Source organism: Bolinopsis microptera, chromosome 9 (assembly GCF_026151205.1).
Source record: "Bolinopsis microptera isolate Bmic1 chromosome 9, MBARI_Bmic_1.0, whole genome shotgun sequence".
Taxonomy (NCBI): domain Eukaryota; kingdom Metazoa; phylum Ctenophora; class Tentaculata; order Lobata; family Bolinopsidae; genus Bolinopsis; species Bolinopsis microptera.
The window spans coordinates 8,121,235-8,141,974 of record NC_087080.1 but is presented as its reverse complement, the minus strand read 5'-3'; the positions used below and the strand labels follow the sequence as shown (position 1 = coordinate 8,141,974).

At 40.1% G+C, this 20,740-nt stretch overlaps 4 protein-coding genes across 4 annotated transcripts in view; 1 reads left to right on the top strand and 3 right to left on the bottom strand.

Moving 5' to 3' along the window:
• The window catches only part of LOC134820849 (vasculin-like protein 1), a 632,099-nt gene that overhangs the window by 564,997 nt on the left and 46,362 nt on the right, over positions 1-20,740 (bottom strand). The window lies entirely within an intron of this gene.
• Positions 7,389-8,465, top strand: LOC134821367 (melatonin receptor type 1B-B-like). Its single transcript, XM_063832110.1, has one exon. The coding sequence runs from the start codon at positions 7,389-7,391 to the stop codon at positions 8,463-8,465; it is 1,077 nt and encodes a 358-aa protein (XP_063688180.1).
• On the bottom strand, positions 8,582-19,623 carry LOC134821366 (myosin-3-like). Its single transcript, XM_063832109.1, has 16 exons — positions 15,690-19,623; positions 14,959-15,097; positions 14,561-14,736; positions 13,738-13,857; positions 13,187-13,363; positions 12,886-13,035; positions 12,587-12,725; positions 11,992-12,441; positions 11,551-11,737; positions 11,203-11,377; positions 10,923-11,040; positions 10,501-10,679; positions 10,171-10,296; positions 9,236-9,335; positions 8,918-9,030; positions 8,582-8,602 (listed from the first exon to the last, which is right to left on the bottom strand). Exons 1-16 carry the CDS (start codon positions 16,944-16,946, stop codon positions 8,582-8,584), a joined length of 3,627 nt encoding a protein of 1,208 aa, XP_063688179.1. The 5' UTR covers positions 16,947-19,623.
• Positions 18,213-19,601, bottom strand: LOC134821365 (uncharacterized). Its single transcript, XM_063832108.1, has one exon. It carries the CDS (start codon positions 19,599-19,601, stop codon positions 18,213-18,215), a length of 1,389 nt encoding a protein of 462 aa, XP_063688178.1.

Here is a 20,740-nt window from a genome sequence, read left to right as displayed (position 1 = left end):
TAACAAAAAAAGGTTTTTAAAAACAATGTACCCATTTGTTACATTGGGGTACAATGTGGGTAAGCCCCAACCCTTTTTTTGGAATTCCAAACAAGGTTTTGGGGAAAAAATTAAAAACCCAAATTAGGTAATATTTTCTTTTTTTAAATAAAAAATTTGGGGATTAAAAATTGGCTTTTGTTTTAAATAAGCGGACCCCCCAAATTTACCAAAAAGGCATTATGAAACCCTTACCGGGGCCCAAAAACCAAAAAGGTTTTTAAAGGGGTTAAAGGGAAAATTGGGAAAATTGGGGTTTTAAAATTTTTGTTTTTAAAAATTTTTAAAAAAATTTTAAATTTTGGGGTTTCCCCACGGATTTTTTTTTAAAACGGGGTTTGGGGGTTTATGGTTATTTTTTTAGAAAAAGTTTAGGAATTCCCCCCAAACCCGGGGGGAAAAGTTCCCAGTTGGGTTACAATTCCCTTAAAAACTAAACAAAAAGGGGAGTTTTAAACATTTTATTTGCAGGGTTGTCAGAACACAAAAAAGGGGAACCCCGTTTTTTTAAAAAACCCCAAGGGAAATCCTGTATTGGGACCAATTAGACCCCTTTCTTTTTTGGGGGGCCACCAACCTTAAAAATTTTTTAGACCCTGATTTTAAAGTTTTCATTTGGAAAACCCCCCCCTCCGGGCTTAGTAAATTTTTTTTTTAAACCCCCTTGATTTGGGGGGGGCCCCGGTTGGCTGAGGTTTGAATTTTTCAAAAAAAACCTTTTTCCCTTGCCCTTCTTAAGGTTTTCCTTTAAGGGGCCCTTTTTGGGTTTTGTTTTTGGGAAGTATTCCATTTAAAAAATTAATTTTGCCCCTTTTTTAATTTTTACCCAAGGTTTTCTTTAAGGCGGGGTTTTTCATAAGTTTCCCTATTTCTAAGGGGGGTTGAAAATTGTTTGCAAATTCAAAAAGGGAAAAATCTTTCCAAACCCAAAAACCCCATGGTTTTCCAACCCAATTAAAGGGGGGGCCGTTCCCTTTTTTCTTTTCTGGAAAACCCAAAGGCCTTTTCCGGGGAAAGTTTTACCGCCCCCAAATTCCCAGTAGGACCCTGGTTTTAGTGCCCAGCCTGGTTAATCCCCCTTGTTTTAAAAACTATTCCCCCCCTGGGCAAAAGGCCTAGATGCTCGTTTACTTCAAAATTATTTCATCCCCGGTGGGCGTTATTGCCCGGTTTTTTAAAATTAAAATCCCAGGAGAAATTAAAGTTAAACATGTTTTTTCCCTAAAGAAAAAGGAAACAAAAAACAATTTGGGGGTTTCTCCCTTCTGACCTTTTAAAATTTTTGCCATTGAGATATGTTTATTTGTTAGACCTTTTAATTTGGCCCATTTTTGGGGCTGAACCAAAATTACCGTCCGTACGGGGGGATTTAAATCCCAAATTTTTTTTTTGGGAAGTGCAGGAATTTTGCAGGGGTTTTTTTTTCGCCTCTTTTTTTATTTTATGTAACCTATTTTTTCCCCCGGAAAAAACAAAAAAAGTTTTTTTCGCCAGAGGGGGGAGGCCCCCGATTTGGTTATTTTTTAAAAATTTTTAAAGGAAGAAAAAAACTTCCCCGGTTTTTTTTCAAAAAAAGTTTTAAATTTTAATTAAACGGCCGGGGGGCCAAATTATCGTTTAAATCTAAAAGAAGAAATTAAGGGTTCAGGGGTTTGTGAATTTTTGGGGTTTCCCTTTGGTTTTGTTTTTGGGTTTTTCCCTTTTAAAACGGTTGTGATTGTTTTTTCAGTTTTTAAGTTTTTGAGTTACCCCAAAGTTTTTCCCCGGGAAAAATTTTTAAATCTTTAAAAACGTTATTGTTTTTTTTCCCAAGTTTTAATTTAAACAGTTTACGTTTTTGAGTTTTTTCAGTTCAATTTGGTGTTTGTTATCAGTTCACGTGTGATGTTATAGTGCTCGTAAAATGTTTATATCAGGTCAGTAGATACAAAGTTTAAAAACTTTAAGTTTATTGGGGTGTTTTTTTTTTTGTTTTGGTATCCCCTAAAAATTTTCATACTATTTAAGCCAACCCCCTCACCCGGGGGAAAAAAAAGAAATTTAAAAAGGGGAAAAAAAACCCAATTTTTTTATAAAAATTTTAAAGCCCCCCGGCCCCAAAACCCCGTTCCCCCCCCAAATTCCACTGCCCTTTTTTTTCTTTCCCGGGTCCGAGGTTGGACCCAAAACTGCCCAAACCATTTCCCTTTTCTAGGTTCTCTTTTCCTTTCAAACCCAAATTTATTTACTGCGTCCGTGTTAATTTTGGTTTATGGTCGGTTCCCTTTGGGGAAAATTTTGTTTTTATCTTAAAAACCTTTTAAAATTTTCCCTGGAAGAAAAAGGGGGGGGGAAAAACCCCCAAAGAAAAAAAATTTTTTTAAAAGAATTTCACGAAACCAAAAAAAGAGGACTTTATGCAAAAAAAAAGTTTTTAGATTTTAATCATGGCCAAAAATTCAATTTGGCGGGGTAAAAATCCTTTTTTTTAAGCCCCTCAACCCGAAACTTACTATTTAAATGCCGGACCTGTTCAAAAATTTTTAAACGTTTTTCGGGGGTCTCCCCATTTCTTTCCCCCCCGTGAAAATACCTTTCCCCTTAGGGTACTGGGGGACATTTTTTCCCAAGTTGTTTAAACATTTTTTTTAAGTTTTTTAAAAATTTAAAGGGTAAATTAATTTTAAAACAATAAAAACCTGTCCTGGCAAGTGATCCCCCTACAGAATCAGATATGAATATAAGTTTAATGTCACCGTTCCCAAATTAGTTTTTATACCCCTACCTATGATGCCCTCGAAAAAACCTTAAAATATTTTTTCTATCCCGGGGGAAAGATTTTTTTTTCAAAAAACCAAAGCCCCATAAAGGGAAAAAGTCCCCAAGGGGATTCTTGCCTTCATTTTAATGAGTAAATTAATCTTTTTACGAAACATCTTTAATTTATTTTTTTTTCCCCGGTTTTTTTTTTTGCCCCGATTGTGCCCATATCCTTCATTTTTCCCCCATTTTCTGTTGAAGAGGGAACACATCCCAACCCCCTTTCAGTTTTATTTACTTTTGTAGGTTTTTTTCCCTCACTTCAATATCCCTTTTAAATGTGGGGCCCGTAACGGGTGGCCCCTTTTTTATTATTTTTTTAAACACTTTATTAAAATTTTAATAAACCTTTGGAAAAGAAACTAAAATATTTTCCTGTTAAGAAAAATTCTTTTTTTTGAAAAAATTTTTAAAAAAAAATGAAAAAACCGGGTTTTTGGGGGGTTTACCCCTCCATGAGATGTTGGGGTTGCCCCGATGTTGGGGGGGGTTTAATCTGGTTGGGGGGTCGGGTTTTTTTCTGGAGTGGGGTGGTGTCTCCCCTGGTAAGATTTGGTTTTTTCCCTCAGTCATAGAGGGGAAAACTTTAAAACCCATAGTCAAATAATTTTGGGGAAACTTTAAATTAGGGAAACAGTTGTTAAAAAAAGTTTTAAATTTTTTCATGTTCATTTTTTATTTTTTTTCATAATTTTTTGTGGGAATTAGTTGGAAAAAATAGCAAGGCCAAAAAACCTTTAAAAATTGGGGTTTGGGAATAAAATTAAAAATTAGCAGCTTCCCCCTTACGTCCTACCCGGGGAAGGGTTTTTCCCCACAATCCTTTTAAATTTTCCGGGTTCGACCCCGTCCAAAATTAAAATTTAATCGGGTTAAAGCTGCCCCAAAAGGGGTTTTTTTTCCCCCTCGGAAACCCGGGTTATTGTTTTTAAATCATTACAAAAAAAACTTTCCCTTTAAAAAATTGACAACATTACCATCTTCATTACCTTTATCATTACCACCTGTTACAATCATAACCCTTTAAAGCCCAAACCACATGGGGTTGGGGTAGGGAAGGGGGAAGGGGGGGGGAAAGTGCACGGGTTTTCATTGGCCTCCCGGCCTAATCTGGGGGCCCCCAAATTTGCCCTTCACCCTTTTAAACTTTTAATTTTTGTCATGGGCGGGGTCCTTAACGGAGGGACTGTGTCCCTCTTGGTATGCTGTTCTGTTTTAACTTTTAACTTTAAATTTAATTTTTCCGTTTTTTAATAATTCGCCCTTCCTTTTTAAAATTTTGGGTTTACAAACCTTTTTTTTTACTTTCCTTTTTTCCCATGAAAAAAAAATTTCCAAAAAAAATTAAAAAATTTAACCCGGGGGCCTGGGGTTTTTGATGTTTGTTTTTCATTGGGGGTCAATGTTTTTGGAAAACTTGTAGTTAAAAAAAAAATTTGGGTTTAAGGTTTTTTTTCGAACGAAAAACCTATTATAAATTTTAAAGAAAAAAAAAAAAACAAAAAAAAGATATTAGGAATATTGGAAGGGTTCCAATTTTTCGTTTTGGGTTCCTTTTTTCTAAAATGATGTAAATTTGGCCCCCCCTGGCACCTGTAAACGATTTTTGTGCAGTATCAAGCATTTAAATACCTAAACGGTTCATTTACCACAAATATTTCACTTATATTCCAGTCGCCGCCCTATAATTTTTGATCGTAGCGGAAGGACCATTTTTAACAACAAATATTGCCCGTTCCCCCACCCCACAGTAATATGACCTTCTGAGTGGACCAGGCGGAGCTCTAACAGATTGCTCACCACCATGAACACCTCCTACTTAGTTCACACTCAACAATTTGCACCTGTAAGGAACCACATGGCATGACTTCTAATAGAACTACCTGACTAGTGACTGCTATTACTATTGCAGCATCATGATGACGCTGAGAGGGAACTAGGAGTGGTTTGTAGACACTAGACAGATCTTTGTCCGTTCAGTGTCAGTGGTTTTATTGACTGTTCTCGTGGTTGTTTTGTGTTTTAAGTTGAATATGATATTTATATTCTCAGTAATTTCTGAGTGCAGTCGCTGTAACGTGAACAGTTTTCTCCCGAGAAAAGGCTTGTGAAATTATCCCCGGACTAGTGAAATAATAAATTAAACATATTCGAGTCTTTAGGGGAATTTAACTTTTAATCAAAATATAACATTGGTTGCATTCTAAGAGTTTTATATTTCATAAAAGATATCGTTCAATAGCACGCACCCCTTTTTAACTGATTTTGCTTCCTCCTCCCGAGTTACTGTACAGTGGAGTCTAATGGACTATTGTAGGTCTAACAGTATCCTGAACTGTCCTCCTTATTAATCCCTAACAGTAGACCAGATATGACACAGGTGTCCCTAACCACAAAACAATACAACCTAACACATTGTTAACTCCGCCTAGACCCTCCCCTCGCAATCTACATAATATTTAAGGTAGTGAAGTCTGGGGCAGTTAATTGAGCTTTTAAATTACGATTAATATGATTGATATAGCTGTTAAGTGAGAGGAGTGACTGAGTTGCCGCTCCTTGAATCTCAGTCTGGATTTCCAGCTAAGGTTTCACCGCGTGCAGCTGTATTAGTTTGCTGAGTTTTACATGATAAATAGTTTGGAGAGGCCGTAGCAGCTTCATCAGTATATTCTGAAGAAGTTGCTGACATTTTATTGAAATATAGATTTGTAATACCTGCAGTTAGATTAGTTTCATAGTTTTTCAGTTAACAATTATTGTTATCATGTAGGTGTGAGTTTTATTCGTGCCTTCGTGGCTTAGTTATTTCGTTATTTTTCATCACTACAATGTCGATTTGCTCAATTAGATTATATTGATCTTACATAATATATTGCCGATCTATTCAGCTCATGTTGGTAATCGTTAGTATATGCTTGACAGTAACATAGTCGGCAGTCGCCCCGCTACCATACCACCAAATCGAATTATCTTAAAACCTTAGCTTGACAGATAAAATAGCTCGAATCTCGGGTATTTTCTATTTTCTAACAATGGCTCGCTGCCATGCAACGGTTCACGTACTGTAGTGCGACACGTACTCTAGTGCGACACGTACCCTAGTGCGAAACCTCCAAGATCGACACTGTCGCAGTAGAGTACGCTACCTGGATCGTAGTGCGACACGTACCCTAGTGCGACAGAGAATTTTCAAGGCCGACACTGTCGCACTACAGTGCGCTACCTGGACTGTAGTGCGACACGAACTAAAGTGCGACAAAACACTTTACACATGATGACAAGAGTGTTGTCGTGTATGAGTAATGGGGTTAAATATAAAATCAAAGATTGCAATCACAATATTCAATTCAAAATCATTGTTCCAACACACTTCAACTAATCCATTCTGTCATAATCATCGTAGCTATCAATCAAAGCGTTCAAGCGACGGTCGTAATCAGTCTACTTCTTCAGTCGGCGAGGAGGTAGTTGTCTGAGCAACTTCATTCTTCTGGTTGATCTTCCATTGGGTTAGATCCTGCTCCTTCTTCAGGACGTCGATAAATCGCCAGATAGTAGGGTTGGTGCAGCCCATCAAGGGGGAGAGGAGGTTTGTGTTCCGACCCAGGTAGGTTCGTAGTAGTCACTAGGCAGCAAAGGAATCCATCTCCGAGGGAAGGGTTGCTTTCAGCTGCGTCCAGGTCACAGTAGTGTTGTTCGTCAGACTGAGACGTCCGGAGCAGGTCTTCTCAGTGCATCGCTAGTAGGTCTTGTCGTTGCGACTCTTATCCAGGCAGTAGCGGTATCCGTCGTGGATAACGTTTCTTGAACCAGTAGTGCGTCCAGGAATGAAGGTGATTGAAGAAGACATGTTGATGTTGTTCGATGCTTTGGTAGAATCATCGTGACCTTATTTATGGCCCAAGCATATGAACTTGTTATCCCAATCGGAGATATACCTTCATACGATGCCGCGATGCGTGTGATAGGAATGAGGATCATATGCTGCTTAAGAGTTACCCAGTGGATCACACACTGCATACGTGGCTTGAACTGACACGAAGGAATTATGATCAGTGGATAACTTCGAAACACGTGATGTGAACCGACGAATCGTCTTCGCAAGATCACTTCGAAATAAGTGACGTGAACCGACCCGACGAATCACTTGATGGTCCATAAGAAGGATAGGATGTGACCTGAACTTGGAAATAAGTCAGGATATTTTGTCGCACTAGAGTACGCTACCTGGATCGTAGTGCGACACGTACTGTAGTGCGACAGAGGATGTTTTTGTCGGACTTCGCACTAGAGTACGTGTCGCACTAGAGTACGTGTCGCACTACAGTACGATTACCCCTTTGAAAAACGATGCCACTGTTTTTCTGCTGTCTTATAATTTTATTACGATTGGTTCAAAATGATATCATAATGAGTTGAACGATTTCTATAAAACGCTGTCAAATCATTTCAGAAACCTCATGTCCGCCAGCTTTCTTCTCGACATTACCCTCTGACATCTCAACCCGAGCTAACTAACAGAAACTCTTCATTGAAAACACCGCAAGATGTTGTTAGTGAACGCCACAAGTCTAAACAACCCCCTCCAAATGGGGATATCAGAGGCAGGTTTCAACATCCTCCTCCTCTACCACTCCCTGGCTACTCTAACAGGACTGGTAGGTAACTCCCTCGTGCTCTACGGCTCCATCAAGTACAACAGTCTCTCTGTAGACTCTGTCTCTATAGTCCTGTTGGAGAGTTTAGCAGCACTGGATCTCACAGTGGTTGTCTTCTTCATGTCTTCTGTGTGGCTGTCTATGATAGCTAAGAAGTGGGTATTAGGAACAGTGGGTTGCTGGATCTACGGTTTCATGGGTTACATCAGCTCTCTGGTGGAGATGCAGGTTGTAGCTACAATCTCCCTCCACCGGCTCCTCAGTCTCCTAGCTCCCTTCACTGCCCGGTCTCTTAATAAACGGCACGCTTTCATCGTAGTGGGGCTCCTGGTCAGCATAGGTGTTGTGTTTCAGAGTTGTTACCACACTGTTGGAGCTTTCTACGTCTTTGACACCAAGATGGGTTCCTGTGAGATCTCAGTAACTTCCGCCCCCACACAAGCAACAGTAACCTATCTTCTGTCTGGGGTCTGTTACTGGATAGTGATACCTGCTGTTATTCTGCCTGTCTCCAACATTGCCATCCTGGTGATCGCCACTATTAAGAGCAGAAAAGGAATGTTACCCGGGAGGAATGCGCTGATAACAGTAGGCTGCGTGACCTGGGGTTTCATCTTCTCTGTTACTCCAGTGGTCGTCAGGATCGGGATACAAACCCTCAACCCCTTCTATCCCATCCCCAGTTGGTTTGTCATCATGTCCCAGGAGTTCTTCTTCCTGAACTCCATCCTGAACCCTATTATCTACACAGCAACTAACAGAAGCTTCAGGAGCTTCCTGGTCAGGACTCTGACGGGCAGACGGAGAGGGGATGTGATCAGTTGTAGTGAGAACACGGCCCGGTCACGACCCAACTATAATAATACTGCTGGTGGAGATGTTGTAGAGACTGCTGTGTTGAGTACGGTTAGTTCTGGGTATAACAACGCTGTGCAAGTTCCTCACAAGCTACAGTCTCAGTTGTAGAGTCAACTAAATTATTATTTCAAGATCACCCAGGTCTTTGTAATCATATGATTTAGTCTGCTGTTACTTTACTTAACTGTATTTTATCAATATTTTGCAGCGCTCAAAGTTAAAACTCAGAGAATAAGCAAAAGTTCCTGCATCCGTGGTCGATTGATTATATTTTTATCAATGCGCTGACTAATTTAACCTTAATACCTTAATCTCTTAATGAATCAGCTCTTTTATATTATCAACTTAATGTTGGATAATGTGCCCTTGTTATTTCACTTTAAACCGATATATATTTTACATTTTAGAATTGTTCAAATAATGAATTTAAGGTTCTTCTAACTAACCCTGATTCTTATGTGCAAACTGTCCCAACTGCACCCAAAATAAAAATATTCTCTAAAACCGAATTAAAGGAAGTTTAAACATAAAAACGTTTCTTGATGTTTAAAAAAGCGTACCTTGCTGTCGTCGTATTTCTCAGGTTCATTCTGTATGAGGGCGGGTGAGGGGGCTGCCTGTCCTGGGGGAGTAGAGCGGACCTGATCAAACCCGTCTACATCCACTGATATTCCTGGAAATAATGTGACGTCATACATCGGAAATATTTGTCGATTGACTGAGCGCTGAAAGTGTGCAAGCAGACGACAATTTCAAGAATAAACTTTGCATAGAATTAGTCCTTAAACAACAATAATCATAAAGTGGGGAGTTATGTAAGTTGAGCAATCCTATAAACTAAATCACGAACAATGCAGATTTGAAAATTGCAAACTTACCAAGGCCACTCTCCTCAAGATCGACGACATCCATAACAGCTATCGGCAGAGACTCATTACTACAGTGGAACGGTTCTGACGTGATGACGTTTCCTCCTAACTGAACAAGGAATGACATGTTACTGAGAGTGCTGGTGTAAGAATAAGATGATACGAATAGGTCCCAATCCCCATCTACCATCTTCTTGTTTTCCACAATAACCACAGTGCAGTTATTGACTGTTAGGCGTTAGCACTGTCAAATTCAGGAGACAAAGTGGAGGTTTATTCTTCGTTGAAAAAGAAACGAATTCAACGTATCGTAACTTAAGTAATAAGTTTAATGTGCAATACACTCCCATGATGTGATAAGTTAGCCAATAATTGCCATAATATAATGTAACACATTAAAAGCTACAGGACAAGTAACTACAAGTAACAAAAGCTAGTGTAAGCGCAACTGCTTGTACCTAGAGTTAAAGGAGGTGCTTAAAAGGTGGAAACTGATAGTGGTGGATATTGACAGATGTTTCAAATATATACAGCCTGATTATATGTAAATGTATCAAATTACTGAGACCCGACAGACACTCGTCATGCAATGTTTTAAAATTCACATCTGGCTCCAATTCATCTGTATCAGAGATATTCTCAGAATAAAATTAACATGGTTCATACAGTTCATACAGATTGATACACGAGGGGTGATTTCAGACAAACTATTGGTTAAGGGTAGATCTTTGATCCTATCAAAGACCGGTGGAACCTTTATCCTATCACACGATAAATTCTCCAAGGTATTTAATGAAATGAGTTCGGATTAATATAAATGCAAATTTTGTACACACAAAAATGTAGTATCTAAGCCAGTTGAAAATTCTAATTTAACACACACACACACACACACACACAGTTTTCAGTTCCCCCTCTCCCCTTAATATCACAATATTACTTACCCTCCGTCGGAGTGCCTCTAACTCCTTGTTCATATCCTCCAGCTCCTTCTCATACTGCTTAGCACGCTCTGCCTGCAGTTTCTCCATCTTGCGGTTCAGTGCTCGCAGCTCATTGTTCTCTTTCTCCTGATAATAATGAGACTAATGTCATATTAGCATCGTTTTAAGTTGTAAGTTAAGTGTGTTTAGTTAGCTCCTCGGAAAACTGACAACTCTCGAAACCTTGTTGTAAGCTCCTGGAGTTTCAAAAACCGCAGCAGTAGGTGCAATTTGGGTATCAGTACAAGTCTTATAAATCACATATCCAAGATAAAACACAAATGTTCCTACCTGAGAAGCTAGCTCCTTAACATAATGCACCCTCTCATCATCAAACCCTGGCTCACTGTTCCTCAACAGATCCTCCAGATCTGATAGCTGAGCGCTCCTGTCATTCAGTGCTGTGTCTAGGATCCTAACCTCATCCTCCTGCCACTTTGTCAGGTCCTCGAACATGTCCCGTTCTAGTTCTGTAGAGAGGGTGGGTGAGGATTTGGAAATTTCCCGAGGAATTAATTGGTAGCGAAATGTTACTGAGTTGAACTAAATATTGATCAATAATAAAAGTTTCTGGATGCGTGCTGGTACAAGGTATGGCATGTATCATAAACTCAACCGAAATAATTCTGTAGAGTTTCACGAAGCACCCTAAATGAATCAACAGGAATCCAAACAATCCCTTAAATTCTACAGGAATTCCTTAAATTGCTCACCCTTGATGGCTGGTTGGTGACCGACGGGCTCACAATCTCTCTCGACATTCTCTATTTTCTCTTTGAGAGTCTGATAGTCGTCCAATACCTCTTCTTCTCTTCTTCTGTGATTGCTTAGCTGAAAGTATAGATGTTACGATCAAATTCTTTTAGGTGTTCAAAAATGTGTATAATAATCTTAAAATTATGGATAAGAAGTAAGGCAGAATTTCATTAACTCATTTCACAATCAACACCACATGGTCAAATTATAAATTCTTTAGTGTTTCACTATTCCTACCTGCTGCTCCAATCTATCTGATTCTTCCCTCAGTTGCGCGTGAAGGTTAGCAATGATGACATCACGTTTGTAGATCTCATCAGCTAGATCCGCTTCTTCATCAGACAGGGTGTTCTTCAGATCCTGGAAGCTCTGGTGAAGTTGACCTCGCAGTTCCCGCTCTTTGTCTAGATCCCTGGATAAGTGTAGTGTCAGATAATATGTCAAAATAAGGATAAGTACGTGAATTTTTTGTTGAAATAACTCCATGAATCAGAATACACACATATTCATCAGTCCAATCATGGTCCGGTTTCAAATAAAATCTTCATTAAAACTAAATAGAAAATTATACCCTTTTTATCTGACCTGTTGCTATCCTTCAGTTCCTCAATCAGATCCTCGATCTTCTTATCAACAGGAGCCCCAGGAACTCCCCTCTTCTTCAGCTCATCCAGCTCCTTGATAAGGGCCTGGTTACCAGCCCTCAGGCGCTGGTTGTTGGCTATTATCTCACGCTGTTTGTATCGGGCTCGCTCCAGATTCGTCTTGGCATCTGGTTACAGTTGGTTGTTACTTCAGCATATTTGATTAGTGAGATGGATATATTCTAAAGTTAGGGTTGTGTATCAGAAAACAGCTGCGCATTTCATTTAAGATCGGTATTCGTTTCATTTAATATGATTAAATGTCGTAAACTAAACAGTTACAGAGAGATGCACTGCTTCATCTTTATCATTTTATCATATCAATTATTTTATTCCAGAACCCCCTTCGGTACGAAGGTCAATTTAATGAATATAAACGAACCAGTGAGAGTTGATTTGAGTTGTCTGATCATATCGGATTTCCTCTCCGAATCAGCAACAATATCCTTCTTGTCCTGACTGATATGCATCCTCAGCTCAGAGATCTTCTGCTCATCAATCTTCCTCTGTTTCCTCTCCCAGTCTATCTCAGCCTGGATCTGGTCCAAGTTATCAAGATCATTCAGTTTGTCGTTCATGGACTCAATCACAGCGTCACGTTCCTGGACCTCCGCAATGAGGTCTGCTGTGTCCTTGTCGACGTACGATTTAAGGTCCTTATAGTGGTTCTGGAGTCTGAGGCGTTCCTGGCTCTCTTTCTCCATTTCCTCTAGGAGCTGGTCGTATTTCTCCTGGGACACACCGAATTCAGGGAGCTCTTCAGATGGGTTGTTCTGTTGTTCTTGGAGCTGCTCTTTCAGATTCTCGATGTCTTCCAACAGTTTCTCGTTTTCTGAGGATTTTGTTTAAAAACAGCCATTTCCTAATTCTTCAATATGCAATCTTTTTCAGACATTTAGGCTACTTCAAACACAAGCAATATTCAGCAAAAATAAGCCGAAAATAATTAAAAACCAATAAATAAAAGTCAGTAAAACCTAAGAAGAGATCATCGTATTTGGTCTGGTGGAGGTACTCGTTATCTTCAAGTCCTCTCTTCAGCTGTTCGATCTTCTTTGCTTTAGCTTCTATGTCCTCAAGAAGCTCCTTCTCGTTATCTTCGACAGCTTCTTTTAGCTGGAATAGGTAACAGGTTTAGGCTATGGAAGTGTATAGCCCTGATCTTCTTAATTATTACAAAATGTTTTGATTTTAGTGCGATATTTTATCACTATTTGTAAGTTCACAGGACTTATGTGCCAGCAACAAAATGTTTCCAAAATATATGAACCAGTACCTCATCAAGCTGGGCCTCAAGATCCTTCTGATCTCGGAGTGCTTCCTCCAGATCGGTCTTTGCCTGGACCAGAGCGTCGTCAAACACGTCGTCAGTGTTAACTCCCTTCTCTTCCAGGTAGGTTTTGTAGGCTATCACGTCTCGCTGACTCTGAGAGGAAGATGGTGTAAGGCATGGAAAAATGTCTTGAGCACTCATGTCGAATTAACGTTTTCCTCTTTTATTTGTAATTTAAAATTTAGGAAGCGGTACCTAACCGATGCGATTCATTGTAACGTGACTAAAAATAAACCAAACTTACAGCTTTGAGCTGGTCCTCAAGATCGTCAACAGCCTGATTCAGCTTCTCACACTCTTCAAGAAGCCTATCTTCTTTATCCGTGGCCTTTTCACGGCCTTCTTTCTCTGCGGCGACCTGGTCTTTAAGGTCTTGAAGGTCTTCTTTCAGAGCTTCAATCTCTTCGTCCTTCTTCTCAACCTTAACAAATACAAATGATGAGTAAAACTGTTTACTGTACAGTGCTGCTATAGTTAGAGCTTGCACTTTGTTTAGCATGAAAGTTTGATAATAATTATTGGAAAGAGTTTTAAATGTTGTTCGTGGCCAGGTACGAGTAAACCATTAGAATATTAAGCATGATAAGTGACTCTGAATTTCTTGTCTCATGTTTATAAGCATGTCATGTTTACTATTTAGTGCAATACATTAATATCTCAATTCCTAAATTCCATTCCTGTGATGTTTAAAAAAGCAGATTTGTAAACAAAAATGTAATACTGAGATACACAGTACAGGGAAAAATGGTCAGCCCAATTAATTACATTCCATAGGTTAAAATAAATATAAAATACCTCTTTGACCAAGACGACACTCTCATCATTAACGAGATCCTGAAGTTCCAAGAAGCGCTCCTTTAACTTCTTCCTCTTGTACGTCTCCTTTTTCAGCTCCTCTTTCAGCTGATCGTTTTCCTGATAACATTTCTTACTTCACCTCAAAACAAAGCAAGAATTCTATCAATTCCGATTACAAGCGTTCATAATTTGGCTGGTCTAAACTTTGAATGTTTCAATGAAAACATCTGCTGTTTTTTGTAGGCCAACATTTAAAGCCTTCTTAAAACAAGAGAATCAAATTACTATTCCCCGGAAACATCTCATTGCTTACCAAAAGAACAGGCATGTGCCCTAAAATATGTAAGCACACCTACAGAGACTCAACCAACAACACAACACTATGTACAGTAACAAATAAGTACAAAAGAGGCACGCAAGTAGTCTACAGTCTGTAAATCTACAAGCATATCACATGAAACATGGAATAACGTGCACTGCCGACCAAGTTACAGCTGTGTAGAAAAGGCGGGAGAACAAGAAACGAACCATGTGCGGTTATGCAACATTCGAAAATAGAACTATAGCTCAACATTGTGGGCATAGGGAACGAGAACCAGTGCCTTTTAGGGAATAATTGATTGAGTATGATTTATGTAGGCGGGATGTCAAGAATTAAATGACGTTGAAAATTAGACAGCAGATTAATTGGCTACGCTACAAAATCTATATTTAGGTACATTTTAGTCTACATATTTTACCAATAAACCGTTGATTTTCAAACAACACTGAAAAATAACACCACTAAAATCTAAATAAACTAGAAAGTAAAAAAACAAACCTTGTCCAAGTTCTCCGCCTTATCCTCAGCTTCAAACTTAGTTACAGTGAATCCTCTGAGCTGTGCTTTGAGGAAGATTATCTCTTCATCTCCGAGATCTCGTTCCCTCCGCAGAGCGTTTATCAGGTCATCCACTTCTTCCTGCGCCTCAGCTCGCTGCTTTTCTAAGTCATCAACTGAGAATATGTTAAGGATGAACGGTTTGTTTTTATCTTGGATAATTTTGAAGTCCGGGAATGATTTTTTAATTATGAAGATGTAAAAATTGATTCCTTAGAAAAATCAAGATAACAGTTTATGTAAGTTACTAGTTAGAAACTCAATTACGGAAAGAAAAACAGTGATAATTCGGTCCGGTGCACGTGGTACCTTACTTTATAAGTACACAGAACACTAACCAGTAGATCTAAATCTGCGTCTCTCCTCCTCCAAGATAAGGTGACTCCCACTTATTGTCGTACCGAACGCTCGATCCGGCATCTTCTGATCCTGGCTTGCTCGGTGTGCTGTTATTAAATCTGATAAAACTTTCTCGCACTGAAAACGGAGGAAACGGTCGGTAAGATCTGCGACTGGAAGAGGCTCAAACAGAAAAAGGAAACAAACTGAAAGAAAAATAAAGGAATGTAAACTTCTGCTTAAATGTTAAAACAAGTGTACAGAAACAACGAACGGACAAAAATTAGCACCTCATGAGACAATACAACATACCAATTACATAGATCCTGGATCGTACAAACAACAACGCCAAAACGTGGTGACTACACTAAGATCTGATACTAAACATTATTAAAATTCCAGGGACTCTGCCAGTGTGCAACCTGATCAGCTAGCAGCTGGTGCGACGAGTAATTTCATTAGAGCGGGAGGTATGAACGAAAAGTGAGGGGTTTACATGGTGTGGGTTGTGTGGTGGTGCCAACATTCTCTCCCTGTTACCAGTTGAATTGGAGTATTAGTGGAATTCAAATGAATTGTGAGATAAGGGGACGTTTCGGAATGCGGTGATGTTAAAATGTTAGGCACGCTAACTATTGATATTTATGGACTGATCCGATTACACAATAAGTATAAATAATGTATGACGAATAACATAGAAGAATTACCAGCTTCCTAAATTTCTACCTACCCTAGCATGAAGCTTCATTTCACTCTCATCCTCCGCATTCTCCTGATCCAGGTAGTGAAGCAATGTCAGAACCTTCTGGTAAATATTCAGATCAGAGGGTGTCTTCCAGATCTGATCCTCCAGCCGCTCCAAGGTCTCAATAGCATTTTCCCTTTGATCAGGGTTCTCCAACAAAAACAGAGCCATCTCCAGCAGAGTAAACAGAGTGAACTCCATGTGTTTGTTAAACTGATCAATGATACTTTTTAAACGTTTCCTCAGACTGGCGATGACGGCTTTATTAGCAGCGCAGCAGGGGCAGGTCCTGTGCTCACAGCCGGGGATGTATTCAGGGATGTTGGTCAGGGAGACCAGGTTAAAGAAGCTAAGATCAGTTGTCATGGACTGGTGGGAGGTTCTCGTTAGGTTTTCTTCTTTTCCTGGCCGTTCTTCTCTGCTGACTCTGTCTATGAAGGGACTGTCTATGTCCATTGTGTGGAAAGGGTTTTCAAGATTTCTCCCGTATATGAACCTCTGTCCAAAGTCAGGATTTGAGGCGACAGTTCGCTGAACAGTTTCAGCTTCCTCGGATCGGGTTATATTGGATAAAAGTGATGTTCTGGTTAAACAAGGAGTAAACACATCTGATGTGTGGCATATCTCTCCACCAAAACTCTCGCTAATCTGAGACTCGCTGATATCCTCTGTGCTGGTTTCTTTTGAGACAAGGACAGACTCATCAGAACTGTGAATGTAAGCGTCGACATTTGGGATGACCTCAGCCTCAATACTAGTCATAATGCCATCAAGATCACTTTCTAGAGATTGTGCTGATAAGATTTTGGGACCCTCGTCTGATTGAACCGGCTCTTCTGAATCTGCTATTCCCAGTTGTACTTCAGAATCAGCTAATGATAACTCACAGAATGAAGAGTCATTGTCATCTGATGTATTTCCATTTTCAATGGTAACTGCGGTGGGCGGCTCGGTTTTCGTGTGTTCCACTACTGCTGAGTCGCTAGGTTTAACCTGAACTTCTTCCTTTTTACGAATCTTGACTCTCGCCTGCAAAGCACCAGCAAACTTCTGTTGAAATGAAATCATTTTGCGAACTTTTATTGCTGAAGCTCTCATTCTTATCTCAAAGTTAAAGGGTAAAATGTTGCAATCTTCACCAGCATCCACCTCCATCACCTCTGCTTTAGCCTGCTTGGCAGCACGTGCTGCAGCCAGTTGGAGTTTCTTTCTCGCTGTGATAGCTTTTATCCGGGCAGCCATTTTGTCGGAGATCTCGCAGACTTCTCCTTCATCTTCAGCACGTTGACGATTCACTGTAGCTTTGAAAGGTTTCGGAGATTTAACTTCTGGTTCAACAACAACAGGTGGGTACTGGCGTTCTCATCTCAAATCTTCGTCCAGTTCTCAGGATATGGTCTACTTCGTCCGGTGGGAATTCTTTTAATAACAGTGAGCGAAGAGCAAGCCAAACTTCTGAATGTTGGATGGGAATCTGAATTGTTCTGTTTTGACGAAGACGTTCAGCCTGAAGTTTTAGCTCAGGATACTCCTCATCCAGAGTGGATCTGAGAACCAGTCTAGCCTCTTGAAAACGACTGCTTAGCGTTGCATACGGTACCTCCTCAGATTTGTGAGTCCTGGTTTCTGAGTCAGAGTCATGATCATATTCTGCAGTCAGAAGTTTCATCAGGTTATCCTTAGCTGACGAGAATTGAGTCCCTTGTTGCTCTTTCTCCTCTTTTTCTCCTTTTTTCTTTTCTTCCAGAGTGGTCCGACAAAACGTCAGAATGTCTGTTAATTCATCAGTAGTTGTACTGGGAACATCAGATGAGGAGATCAGAGTCAGGACACTTTCAATAGCAGCCTCCTCATCTTCAACTCCAGCAGCATCAATCAGCAGCCGATACAGATGTTCTAGTTCCTCCTCAGTTGTTGCTTGAAGCAGTTGTTTCGCTGTCTTGATGACAACGTTTTCATCCTCGGTAATCTCAATGATGTTGTCTGATGAGAGAGCGACGTTAGACTGAGATGATGAGTTTGCATCTAATGTTTGTTCCAAGTTTTTGCAGAGTGATAGCACCGCATCCGAGCTCTTAGAGTGCATGATTTTAAGAGCTGTTTCCAAAATCATGCTGTTCGAACTCTTGGCAGCTGCGATACCCTCACGCAATGCAGCGGGGTCATCATACAAATCTGAATTGAAGATTGACTCCACCGAAGCTCCAAGCTCACGCGCCCTGACTGATAAAAAATTTTCGATGCTTTGTGAACGAGAGTTTGATAGAAGCTCAGAGTTGGATACTTCCGCTCCAAAATAAGCTAGCTGGGAGTCCGTTGCTAGTGACGGAGTCTCCATTTCAAAACTAGAACTTGAAGTTGCAGCTTCTTGTTGGAACGGCGAATATTCACCATAATCTGGACCTGACTGAGAGTCAGATATAGTGGCTGTACCCTCGCTGTACGGTGCAGCATCACTTTGAACAGAAACATCAATATCCATAGGTTCACTACGGCTGAGCTCGGCATTCATGGGCGAGTATTCTTGAACTCGAATGACGAAGAACTTTTTGATGTAGAGGACGTTTTATCTGACACGGGGAGCTCAAATGAAGCACGAGAGCGTGATGATGATGTAACTGACTCAGTAGCAATACTCACTTCAGTTTCGAAGTCATCTGAGTGTTCTGAACGATCATGATCTATTTCCCCCGATAACTGGATATCGGGTTCAGTCTGACTAGAGAGGGTAATATGACTTGGGGTCGGGGATAGGATAAAAACAGCAACTGGAGACTTAGAGTCATCATAATAATATTTCAGTTGATCTGGATCCTCAGAGTTTTCTGAATGGTTTTCAACTGAATCATGTTCGATCATACTGTCCTGACTTGTGGCATCAGATTCGGAGCTCATAAAGGAGACAGATTTCTTTTTATATGACTGAGTTCTCACACTGATTTCAATATTATCGTGCTCTACCATGGAGTCATCATCATCTTCGCTGCTGATCCTAGGAAGTCTGGGTTTCTGAATGATTGGTTTGATAATTTTGTACGAGTCTGAGGAGGCAGTCACCTCAACATCGATGTCAGAGTTAACTATCATTGAGTCATCACTGTCAAGATCTGACGAACTTGACGATGAGGATGAACTAGAGGATGAACTAGAGGATCTGTCAAACGTCATCTCGATAGGAACTTTATACGAGTTCATTCCTAAATCAGACTCAACGTCCGACTGAACAATCATTGAGTCCACTGACTCGTGATCTACCAAACTTCCTGAACCTGAATCGCTCTTCGTAGGAGATCCACCCAAAAAATCCCCCAGTGATGACTGCCGAATTAAACTGGGCCGATAAGAATCCTCCTCCACATCAGAGTATTCTACCATAGAGTCGTTATCACTTGACTCACCCTCCGTCCTGACGAATACTGGCAACTCCTTGGGTGTTAACGTTCTGACGAGGGTAGCACCTAGGTTTTTGATCTCATCTTTAACTTCATCATCAGCAGAGTGCACCTCTGAAGAGCGCTCTCCTTCACCAAATTCTGATCCCTCAAGAAGTTTCTGCAACTCTTCCTCTGAATTTGTAACCAGCTCAAAGACCTCCTCCCCTAAATCACCAGCAGAACCAGCAGATGTTGGACCTCCTTCACTGGTATATTCTGAGAAACCACTGGTTAGGATGGACCGGCTAGGATCACTGTTTTGCTCTGCGATTATCTCTGACGGATCGTGCTCAACAATGTCACTGTCACTGTCCGGGTAAGGAGATAAAGCTGATCCGCTGATTCCTCCACTCACAGAACCAGTTCCTCTGCGAAAAAAGGGTTTAACCGTCCTGGCCGAGCCTGATCCGAACCTGACGTTAATCTTTCCTTCGGAGGAGTGACGACTTTCTTCAGAAGACATGTATCATTATTGTTTGCAAACAAACTTCAAAACAAAAGCGTACCTCAAAAGAACGTACGAAATATGTGTGGTGTTATAGAAATATAGAACAATGCTGTTGTAGTATAATTGTGGACGGTGTAGACACAACACGTAAGTCAGTGTACGTACATTACAGTGTAGCGTTTGTTTATCTTATCCCACACGCGTTATAATAGTCCGTAAATAATATATATATATCAGGACCTATTATTGTGTTGTTGTTCTTGTGTATATCCGATACTAATTGTACACAATGGTTGTGTGTAATGAGACGAAATACGAGAAGCTGAACAAAACGATCTTTAATACACGGCAAGCCGGAAGAAGAATTCTAAGAAATGAGGAGGAAAAGTGCTGCGGAGCACTGTGAGAGGGGATACTTTGAAATTAGATTTGTTATAATTATATTGTGATCTCAGAGAAATTGCATATTTGGTTTATTACATCCACACGCTGATCGAGTTCAATGTGGAATTGAAAAGATAGCCGGCTCTGGAGATTTGAAATGTTAGCCCACACACATAGGTATGAGTTACACAATAGGTGATTATAGATCTACGATAATAACATCGTCACTCGTCAGCTTGGTACGAAGGGGTAACACGGATATAATAATGGATGAGGGTATGAAAACGGCACCTACTGTGTGCAAAGTGATGCACGGTATGTGCACGTGCACAGAGCTACTCAGCACGTGCGAGATGATATATTAAGCACGTGAAGCGCCTGCTGAACGGTATAGTGACTGTCACAATTACACTAAAGATCTTATTCGAAGTTCATAAAATGATAGTCTTAAGTCACTGTGGTTTACATCAAAGCCTTTGTTAGGAGTGACTCCTTTATTGTAAGTTAAGGGTCAGTTCCAGCATAAGTATTTGGCAGCACAACGAAAGATAAGAAAATTTATTAACATCCCCGATAAAATTTCTATTAAATTATGTTAAAATTACCGAACAATGACTTGAGAACATGATACATATGAACTAGAAGAATCCACGACAGTGAAACTTGACCGTATGGTAACAGAGTACGAGTAGTAATACAGGATAACATTTCTTCTGTTATCAAAACACATGGAACGTTAAACACACGGAAAACATCCAACACAGACAAAA

Excerpts from the sequence above, each read along its gene's own strand:
- LOC134821367 (XM_063832110.1), top strand. The coding sequence starts at position 7,389 with ATGTTGTTAGTGAACGCCACAAGTCTAAACAACCCCCTCCAAATGGGG.
- LOC134821366 (XM_063832109.1), bottom strand. The coding sequence starts at position 16,946 with ATGGCTGCCCGGATAAAAGCTATCACAGCGAGAAAGAAACTCCAACTG. Across the intron at positions 10,680-10,922 it reads TCACCAACCAGCCATCAAGG|AACTAGAACGGGACATGTTC; the intron begins GTGAGCAATTTA and ends CCCTCTCTACAG. Across the intron at positions 10,297-10,500 it reads TTAAGGAGCTAGCTTCTCAG|GAGAAAGAGAACAATGAGCT; the intron begins GTAGGAACATTT and ends CATTATTATCAG.
- LOC134821365 (XM_063832108.1), bottom strand. The coding sequence starts at position 19,601 with ATGTCTTCTGAAGAAAGTCGTCACTCCTCCGAAGGAAAGATTAACGTC.